The sequence below is a fragment of the Astyanax mexicanus genome, chromosome 11 (genome assembly GCF_023375975.1).
Source record: "Astyanax mexicanus isolate ESR-SI-001 chromosome 11, AstMex3_surface, whole genome shotgun sequence".
Lineage (NCBI taxonomy): Eukaryota > Metazoa > Chordata > Actinopteri > Characiformes > Acestrorhamphidae > Astyanax > Astyanax mexicanus.
Window position 1 is genome coordinate 43105001 of NC_064418.1, and position 11442 is coordinate 43116442.

Below are 11442 nucleotides of genomic sequence, written 5' to 3' on the forward strand. Positions count from 1 at the left end.
AATATTCTTGGCAAAACAAAAAAATACTGAAGAGTAAAAAATATATCAGTAATTTTGAGAATTTACTACTTAATAAAAAATAAATTTACGAAAAATAAATGTTAAAGTTTTATATCATGTAAGTAGCAGAAAATTAAAAGAATAAAATCTGTAAACTTGTCTATTTTGTAGAAAATAGTAATTTACCAAAAGTCTGATGTTGCAAAAAATAATAAGGTGAAAAAAAAATGTAAAATAAAAAAATATGTAAATGTAATGTAGTAAAACAATCTATCAAAAACTTCTAAGTATTTTATAGAACAATATAGTGCATGCATATTAAGTGCAATTACAATTATACAAAAAAAGTACTATTATAGTTCTATTACAGTACCATATTTTTTACAGTACCGTATGTTTAATCTACACAGAAAACTGTTTATTTGGGTGGGTAAAGGGCTTCTGTTTATTTAGAGTAAGCATAATTTTTAATATTTTAGCATGGTTAGCAGCAGCGCTAGCCACAGTTAGCAGTGCTTACGGTGAATTTACACTGCTCCGACGCGACAACGCACATGGTCGCACTACCCCCCTCCAACCGGTCGCATGTGGGCGTGACAAAGGCGTTCCCTGCGTCGTCCAATTGAATCGTTTAAATAAATGGGAAATGCTTTTAATATAATCTATTATTATTTCCAATACTTAATAAATATAAATGTGTCTTTATAGATATAAATGTTTGAATGAGCTTCATTACACTGTCTAGTGAGCATTATATAAGCGGACAAAAGCAAACTTTTCCAATTAAATTACATATTAATATTTAAAAAACCCACCAGAGACTCCAACAATCACAGCAGCCTTTCTCCTCGCTGACAGAGTCCCTGTGAATCAGCGGGGATTTTATAAAGAACAGGGAAGCCTGAAACTTCTCTTCCAGGCTTCTCTGGACGCTTGAAAGCGGAACTAAAAATGTTTTCATGCGCTGCGCTGAGGACGCGTTACAGGCCAACACCTGCTCTCTGATTGGATAGACGCATTGCGTTGGACGGACTCATTTGCATAAAGTTCAGCTCGGCTCAACTTTGCATCGCATCGCATCCCCCGCTCTCGACGCGTCGGACCCATGATGCACCGCGCGACTGCGTCTGACGGAGGCGGCGCTTCCCATTGAAAATGAATGGGATCCGTCGCTGTGCGTTGTCGCGTCGGAGCAGTGTAAATTCACTGTTAGTGCTAGTAAACGCCGCCCGATAGCGCTACACTAAGGAACCCTGTGTGCTCTGGTATACCAGGACACTTTCAGCTACCAGTTCATCCCACGTAGCTTGTTTTACACGATAAACACGCAGACTACAGTCCAATGTACTGCTCCAGCCTTAGTGCTAGAGAAACTTTACTGAAACTTTTTTATAACACTTTACTGCAGCAGAGTGCCTTAACTACTCCTTTACCTGACTGGTAAAATTCATACATAACGCGCTCTTATAATTTGAGAAAATTAAACGATTTTAAGTGAACGTTATAGTACAAAAAATACTATATCATTCATTAAGCCCAGGCTTCAGGCAAATCAACTAAACATTAGACGTAAAAACACAATCTACTTCCCGAGAACATCTCCAAAACAAGAACTGGTGACCTTTCAGTTCAGCAGCAGCTAAAAATAGCTTTAAAATGGAACTGAAGTATTAGCGTATCTCTTGAGCGCACATAAAATAAAAGAGATAAACAGGCTGAAAGCAGTCAGTTATAAATATGTAATCCTTCCTGTTACGCTCCTGAAACTTTGCCCATGCTGCACCACTCCCAAACTCTGACTAACAAGATACACACTCACATAAACACACACTCATACCAGCTCCACCCTGAGAGTGTGTTTGTCTAGAGTGAGATCTACTATTTCTTTATCAGAGATCATAAACTCTCTCTGTATGTTATCTTAAAACAGAGAGAACACACCTCTACTGTACAAAACACAGTAAAAGCTAGAGCTGTGCACTGGCAAGAACTGGGTAATATGATGTGCATCACAATACAGGGATTACAGTTTATTAAACTTTTAATGGAAGTCAATGTGAAAAGAGTTTATTTCAGGTCATTTTGAAATATTTCTATTGGTCCGTTTATCAAGAAATTTTGGCACAGGGACAGTTTGTGTGTTCAAATTATGTAGTAAACTTAAAATCGACAAAAATGGAAATAAGTGTTTTTCATTGGACAGCAACGATATATTATCACATTATACTATGATACTGGCTTAAACAAAAAAATCAGAAGACTGGGATCTTAAGTCGGTAGGGGTAAGCCATATCCCATCATACGCAATAACAGTGGGTATATTTAAAAAAAAAAAAAAAAAAAAAAACACAGGACATATCAGATCACAATATTCTTGAAAGCCGTCTCATCTGTGTTTGTTTTGTTATTTATTTACTTTTAATTGTTTGTTTGCAGTTCATATGCCTGCACTTAATGCGGTATGCAGGAAAATCGTCAAATCGCCAGAAATATTGTTAAAGCAAAAATACCATGAGATATTGTGATATTATTTTAGGGCCATATCGCCCAGCCCTAAATGACAGTACAACACAACAATCTATTGGGGTTTAATCACAACACTAAAGCACTGTATGCCGCCAATCTATACAATCTATCTAAACAAATAATTAAAAGTCTATACTGTGAAAATGTATACAGTACTACAAAACAAAACATAGCAAAATGATACGATATCCCAATAGAGAGAATTCCTGCCAATAGAATGACAGGACGTGAGGTGAGGATTAAGGACGTATAAATATTCCCCCAGCTTTAAGCCATGCACTAGTGGAGCTGGGTTCTCTGGAATGATGCTGTGCTATTCAATACATTGTGGATGAGATGGAGAGTCATAGATAAGGTTCCAAAATAAGCTCTCGTCACTGAAGGCAATCAAATCCTCACAGAAATGCTCAAAAATCCTTTACTGGACACCAGGGGCAGTTATCCAACAAAAGCAAAATAAACTTGAATTAGACACCATGAATGAGCAGGTGTCCCAACACTTTTGTCCACACTTTGGTTTGGGTTGCTCTGTCACTTGTGATGAGTTTCATGAACAAATCTCTTAGAACTTTGCCAAAATCAGTCAATCAAAGCCCTAATCTGATTGTAATTAAGACACAGCTCTCTGCTGCAGCGGCCTGGTCAGTAGATCAGTAGATAATGTAAGGGAATCTCAGTAAGTGCAATGCCAGCATCTGAGAAAAGACTTAGCTCAGAGGCATTAGCAAACAATCAGTCTTAGAGTCAAGACGCATAAAGCTGATGCCAACAGGAAGAGCTAATGGAATTCATGGCAAATTACACAACACTGTGCAATACTGGCAATACTGCCAGACACAAACACAACACAGACACAGGGGTCCTGGAGGTCCAGTATCTAGAAAAATTTGACAAATTTCCAGCTCAAAACATGTTAATTCTCAAGGGACAAAATGGTCAAAGAATATGATACAATATGATATACCAGTACAGATGTAGGACTTGATCAATTAATGTTCTAAACTTGTTTTGGCTCACTTGTTTTCACTACTAGCTTTTTCAAACAGTTTCATGTGAGGTTTCACTGTGAACCTCAGCCTCAATCTACCTCCAGCCTCAGTAAGGGTTAAGTGAGCACAGTGAGGAGTGTTAAGAGCTCCCTCTGTTGCTGCATGCAGGTAATAAAACTTAAGTTCACAGACCATAACTCAAAAGTCGAGCCCAGATTAATACCATGTTGTGGCTCATTGTCTGGAACTGAACATTCACCTTATTTAAATCTGAAATAAAATATATTAAAGTGTGGTTAGCAAACCACAAACTATTTAGGAAGGTTGGTTTTGTGAGAAATCTCAAAATAAAGGTCACATTTTCCATTTTCAAGACACCTGCAGGCCATAAACTTCAAAAACTATAACTCAACAGCCCAGCCATACTGTTATTCAGCCACTGTCCGGACAAGGGGTGGGACAATATATTGATATTGCGATACATTGCTGTGTTTTGCCACCTAGAGTCAATTATTTAATATTTTTATTTAAACATAGATGCTTTAAACTCCCTAAGACTCGCCCCACAATGTGAAGTACTAAAGTTAATGCTTCTTTACTCCACCCTACTGTGTGTGCCAAACCATAAACCCTTTAGGAAGCTCCAAAGATAAAGTAATTTCTCTTAAGACACTCCTCAGTGCTTCTCACTAGTCTGTGTGTGTGTGTGTGTGTGTGTGTGTGTGTGTGTGTGTGTGTGGAATGTAATTGTAAGCATCCTTAAGTGCCTTGAATGTCAGAAAGGCACTATATAATGTAATTGTAAGCAAGTAAATGCAGCAGTTCAGGCCACATAGCTGTTATTTGTCTATTGGCCCAAGAAATTATCTTACTAACATCTGAAATAAAATATAATGCATGCCTCTGAAACTCAGTGAGCAAACCATACATTTTTTTTTCAGCTAAAGCAGTGTTCTCAAACCAAGAACCAAAAACCATTTAGGAAACTCAGCATTGTGAGTATGCTGCAGGCCTTAAACTTGTAAAATCATATCTCAGTATCCTAGCCCATATTGCTATTATTTGGCCACTGTTGGAAAGTAATAAATCATCTGACTGACATCTAAAATAAAAAATAAAAGCATGTTAGAGGTTTCTACTTCCCTAGACCAATTATCATGTAGAAAGTTCATATTTGTGAGTAGGCCAGTCACATTTTCTTTCTCAAGAAGCCTGGCCGTTAACTCACACCTCATATCTCAGCAGCATAACCATAACTCAGCAGTCTGGCCCAGATTACTATGTACTACTCAGTGTCTGGACCCAAAAGCTTACCTCACTGACATCTAAAATAAAAAGTAATATAATTCCTCTGAAATGTGATTTTCAAACCCCAAACCATTTAGGAAAGTTGGTTTTGTGAGAATGCTTTAAATGAAGGTCATATTTTTCTTCAGACATCTGCAGGCCATAAACTCATAAGACTATAACTCAACAGCCCAGATTATATTGCTGTATTTTACACTGTCTGGACTGAGCAAAACATCTTACTGACATCTAATATGAAAGCAAGCCATAACGGTAGGTTTTTGGTGGCTGTAATGGTTTCTCTTTAGCAAGCAGACATTGGCCTGTAACAATTTTTAACTCAAAAAACCTACTGGCTTTTAACTGATAAATCCATAACTCAGTCTGGCTCAGATTACTATACTATGTTGCGCACCGTCTGGATCTACAAAGACGCCTCACACATATCTGAAATAATAAAGTTTAGTGGGAATGCTCAAAAAGAAGGTAAATATTTAATTGACACCTGCAGGCACACAAGACCTCCAGCCCACATTACTACTAGTAATTATTCACTGCCTGGACTAGGAGTAAGCAATATGGCTCTAAAATAATATTATTATATTTCAAGGTGTTTTTGCGATAACTATATTCTTGGCGATATGACAAAACACTGAATTTTTATTTTACTTATTTCAAGAACATACAACTGCAACACAAAAGTTTTAATAGAAATGTGTCTTATAAATATACCAGTTTTACTCATTCAGTAGAAAAAAAAATCACACAAACATTAACATTAAAAAATAGCATATTTGTATTTTTAAGCTAAAGCATATTTAGCACTATTAAAAGTAAACAGTAAATTGCAGAACAAATCAAAAACAGACTGCTTTAAAAAATATTGCAATATCACAATATGGAGTTTCAAAAACGTTGGCGATAATATGGCATATTATACCACATAGCACACAACAAGTCTGGACCTATAAAATAACATTCTTACCAATATCTGAAATGAAAAGCAACCTTTTTTGGCTACAGAATTTTCCCTCTCTCCTTAGAGCTGTGTACCTAAACCAAAGAGCCAATCATGAAGCTTAGTTTCATAAGAAAAGTAAAAAAAAAAAAAAAACTTTTTTTAGTACACGTGCACAACAGTGCCCACATTTCTAGCAGCTTGTCTTTGTCAAAGGTTAGGAGCTGAGAAATCATTTTACTGACATGTAATACACAATAAGTAAAGTAAGTACAGATTTGTACTTAAAAGGGTACAAATCTTGTCGCTGGGGCTGTACCTTATACTGTGGTACAAAAAAAGTACCTTTCAGTGAAAGTCCTTTTTTGTACCCATGGTTTTTGTGCCAGTAAAGATTATAAAGATTGTAAACATTATCATCAACTGAATATGGCTCAAAAACTTGATGATCCAAAATTGTCTGGCTTTCAAATAAAATAATTGCAATATAAATATATATTGTTTATTAGTGCAGTGATGCAGAATACTGAATTGGCTGCAGGTTAAATGGTACAAATTTGTACTTATTGCTGTTAGGAATGACTTTGGACTTCAGAGGTAACAAATCTGACCCTGTAAAGACCAATATTGTACCTTTGAGGGAACAATTATGAAGAGTGTATCTTTGAGTACAAAAAAGTACTCATATCGTACCTCTGTTTTTTAGAGTGTATAAAGAAAATAAAAACACTGGAACTAAATCATACTATACCATTATTGACATAGTGCTGCTTCTGCTGTTGCTGCTGGATAAATAGAATAACCCATACAGGCCAGATATGTTAATGTGTGTCATGGCCTTTATCTAGCATGATTTGACTCATGTTAAGACTCTATTATTAGCCACAGTGTTACAGCAGGTCAGAGCCTTTTTTTTTCTTCTTCACACTGAATCCAAGCAGAGCTTTTACACAGTCTTACACAAACACAGACAAACTGTTTATTGAATTCGGCAGCCTTTAAAAAAGCTGGAGGTGGAAGAGTAAACAGTGCTAGAGGAGAGCAGGCCCTGCCAAATATGATCCACCCATTTGGAGCATTTAGAACTAACTCACCACATGCCATCCATCCATCCAACCATTTATTCATCCATCTACTGTGCTGCTGCTAATGATGATGAGGATTTTTCTAATGGCGGTAATGCATTAATCCCGCAGAAAATTACATTACACAGTAAATTATACACATTTACTAATTTATTACATATTATAGGTTAGACTTCCACTATGTTAATAAACTACCTACCCATCACATATAAGCTACTTCTACACCACTATATTGTATTTTAATGCGTATTAAAACACTTCATATGTTTTTCTTCTGGATTATTATTTTTATATAAAAAGGTTATCTGAGGACACAGGACACAGCTCTGCATTACCGTTCCGAAGTGCGCGGCCCAGTGTAACGGGGTCCACCCGTAGAAGGAGTCCTCCAGGCTGAGCACGGCCGGGTTAACCTGCTGGAGCAGCGAGCACAGCGCGCCCACGTCCCCGTCCCTGCAGGCTCTGTGCACGGGGAAGCGCACGTTCAGCACCTCCTCGCTGGAGAAGCCGCACTCCGGCCCGGCAGACATCAGGACACGCGCTCCGCACACACACCGACCCGAACCGAGAACCGAGCGCGGGGAGAGGAGGGAGATGTCCGGGCCGCAGACTCAGCCTTCCGCGGAGTGTAGCAACTCAGACACCGCCGCTGCCGCTCCAAACAAAGGAGGGGAAGCGAAACATGATACGGAGCGGAGATAAAACCCGAAGCGGAGTCCGGACCGGAGCCGCGGCGTGGGTTTACTGTTACAGCAGTAAAACCCGGCATGGGATTCATGGTGTTACTACTGTGGCGCGCGGGAGTATTTTTGTGTTCTATTTTTGTGTTTTTAATGAAAATACAAATACCATTTCTGCTTTCTACGTTTTTTTGTTATATGTAAAAAGTGGTAAGCACCAGATATTAAGTGGTAAGCACCTGTTAATGGTAGCTAGCAAACTATAGTTTAAACTGACAGATGTTCTACAGTGAAGTGAAGTTGTTAACGTTACTAGCTAGAAAGTTAGCAATGTTAGCTAACGTTAACAACTTTATTACAGTGGGGAATGTTTAGCTAACGTTAGCTAAGCTCTCAGGGGCTCCGTAGCTTTCTGTTTCCAAACGTGTGAAAATATTCATTTGTAGTTTAATTTTTCCTTTATAGTCTATTGCAGGGGCGTAGCAGCAAATTCTGGGCCCTGTACATTCTTAATGTCAGTGGGCCCCTATCCGTGCCAACACACAAGGAACATGGATTTTCATGGGCCCCTCTTCCTACTCGGGCCCTGGGTAGTCAGGTCCACTTTTCCCCCCACTACCACGCCTATGGTCTATTGTAAGGGGTTATACTAATTATAAATGTTCAGTTTAGAACAGGGGTGTCCAAACTACGGCCCGCGGGCCATTTGCGGCCCGTTTCCTTTTTTGGAGCGGCCCGCGAGGTATTTTAGAAATAGAATGAAAGTTGGCCCGCTGTTAAGCAGGTTTTTATAATGCGAGATTCAAAGTTTGAACGCTAGGTGTCAGAAACGGGTCAAAGAGTCTAAAAAGCGGAGAGAGTGCGCATTTCTAGCGCAGAAAAACGGGGTAAAAGAGTCTAAAAGCGGAGAGAGTGCGCATTTCTAGCGCAGAAAAACGCGGTAAAAGAGTCTAAAAGCGGAGAGAGTGCGCATTTCTAGCGCAGAAAAACGCGGTAAAAGAGTCTAAAAGCGGAGAGAGTGCGCATTTCTAGCGCAGAAAAACGGGGTAAGAGTCTAAAAGCGGAGAGAGTGCGCATTTCTAGCGCAGAAAATCGGGCCAAAGAGTCTAAAAGCGGAGAGAGTGCGCATTTCTAGCGCAGAAAAACGGGCTAAAAGAGTCTAAAAGCGGAGAGAGTGCGCATTTCAGTCAAGTAAAATGGTGTGTAAATGAAATAATCAGGAAAAAAGTATTATTTAAAGTGGTATATTTCATTATTTGTTAGTGTGGCCCGTGACTTCAAATATATTTCTCCTTCTGGCTCCCAACAAAAAAAGTTTGGACACCCCTGGTTTAGAACATTTAGAAACATTTCAAGAACTTTGAAAGTGTCCACAAGCGCAGTCACAAATACTATAAAAATTATATGATAAAACTAGCTCTCATCAGGACTGCCCCAGAAAAGGAAAACCAAGAATTACCTCTGTTACACAGGATAAAATAATTTAAGTGGCACAAAGCTCCTCACAGACATGTGTGAATAGGCAGCGGCATATACACTATAAGTGATTATGTGTAATTATACACTTTACACCCTGGATAGAGATCTAAATTCTCATCTCTTAGAGAGTAAAAATAACCCATTATTACTTTCTGAGAAAATTGCAGCTGAACTTTTACATTGTTAAACAATTATGAGCTGTTTAAGTTGCAAAATACAGTTCCTCCAGGACACAGTGCTACAATTAACACATATTAGAAACAGACAACAGGTTAGACAGTTAATCTATAGTATAAATAATACAGAAAAATAAACTACTCCACCTTTAACACTTTGGAGGAATGACATCGGACTCCGTATAAACAACATTTTAACTGAACTGTTTCTACAGAATGTATTGAATAATGTCTCCATACAGTAATGGCAGCAGTCAGGATGGCATGTGTGCTCTGTGCTCTAGTTCCCAATAATAGACCTACTTTGACTCAGTGCTGCCATCTAGTGACTCAGCGTTTAATGTGAGCGAACATTTCTAATATCTGAGACAGCAGGGGCGTACATTTGATATTATTTTCGTAATAAGTGAAAGGGAACTCTATTTGTAGAGAAAATGATTACAGCGCACTAACACACCTGATTTAACTCACCTGTTAATTGTCAGGTTTTGCTGCTTTGTCAGATTCCATGTTTCATTTTCACATTCCTGTTGTAAAAATTAAGTAAATCTGTGCTGTTTTTTACTTATATAATTGCATTTACAGGTGTAATTCTTTACTTATTAAGCATAAAGTATTTAAACAATGCTCAGTATTCAATAGTGCAAATAGCAAATAGCATAGTGATGGTGTGTGGTCAAAATATCATGAATGCACAAAAGTAAAAATATATGCATGAAAATTACTAAAATGAAAATATAAATAAAATATAAAAAATAAAAATATATACAACATCAGTCAATAGTTTGGACATAATTTTGGTTTGTGCTTAGTAGGACTGTCATTTGTTTTTCAGCAATCTATTACCCAAGCAATTTAAGGACTATTTGAACAAGTAGAAAACTGATGAAGTTTGATGACCTGACCTCCACAATCACTAAAACTAAACTCATATGATCTGGTTTGGGATGAGTTGAATCTCAGAGTCAATAAAAACCAGCCAACAAAAGCTCAGAATGAGTTCTACCCCATAAAGCTGACTGGGAGAATGCAAAGACTGTGCAAAGCTGCATCAGAGCAAAAGCTACTATTTAGAGGAATCTAAAGTAAAAAAAAAAACATACTCTGGTTAGTTTAGCACATTTTGGTTAATACATAATTCCGTATGTAAATGTTAATCCACAATGCAAAAAGAAAAAAAAGAAACAAACAAACCATTAAAGAAAAAGCATTGGTTGTAAATGTTTGTTTGCGAAGTTGTGACTGGTACTGTACTGTAGACTGGTACAATATATAATACTCACAATGCTACGGTGAGCTCAGAAATGGCAATACTGTTCCAAATCCTGCAGGTGGCGCTGATGCTTTGATTTTTGGGTGTTTGTAACTCTTTGTGTGACTAAAAATGAAAACACAACAGAAAAAAAACAGAAACTCAATGCGCATTTCCTCTCCAAGAATGTTTGGTTGCACTTTAAAACATCCTGTTCAATATTTTTATAAGTCTTCATATTATTGTAATATGTATGTATTGAGAAATAACTGTTCCTTAATGTGTTTCTTAATTTAATTTAATTTAATTTAATCTAATTGCAAGTTTTAAAAACTGTAATTTTATACAGAATTTATAATGAATAAAACGCATTAGCAAATTAAGCAAGTAAACTTACATTAAGTCAAATTAATGGCCTTGGTTTAGTGTTATTTAGTGTTAAGAGGCAAGAAATTTAAGTAATTTACTTTTGACGAGTTCAGCACAGCTGTTAACTAAAAGCCTGAATTTCAGGTCACTCTACCTCATAAAGCTGATGTGCAAAACTGTCTAATCTAAGCAATATAATTTAGAATATAAAACATATACTGGTTTATGTAATATTTTTCGTTTACTAAATAATTCCATATGTTTTTCTTAATAGTTTGGATAACTTTAGTATTAATATACAATGCAAAATATAAAAAAAAACACTGAATTTAAGGTGTCACCAAACTTTTGACTGGTACTGTATAAATATAAATATATAAATTGGCCTGTTGCTTTTTATCGGTCTCAACGTTGGTTATTTTTTTCCCACCCGTATTTCGCCAGTCCAGCTCTGTGATTGGCTAAAAAAATTTCCGACTTTTAATGGTCTTCCCTGAAATATGGATTAATAGCCCATCACAGCGCAAGAGCTGTGCCGCTACCAGCCAATCACAGCGTAGATAGGGTGGGGTGTGCCTTAATAGCGGTGGGATAAGAAATAACGCAGGTGAACAACTGAGTGACGTCAGATCAGAGACCAA

The 11442-nt window shown here is 37.4% G+C and overlaps 1 protein-coding gene across 1 annotated transcript in view; it reads right to left on the minus strand.

The window, feature by feature from the left end:
- Positions 1-7526, minus strand: part of ankrd10b (ankyrin repeat domain 10b) — a 30799-nt gene extending 23273 nt beyond the window's left edge. Inside the window, exon 1 of the mRNA XM_007253225.4 lies at positions 7181-7526. Coding sequence (XP_007253287.3) covers positions 7181-7375 — 195 coding nt within the window. The 5' untranslated portion in view covers positions 7376-7526. The remainder of the gene's footprint in view (positions 1-7180) is intronic.
- Between the last annotated feature and the right edge of the window lie 3916 nt (positions 7527-11442).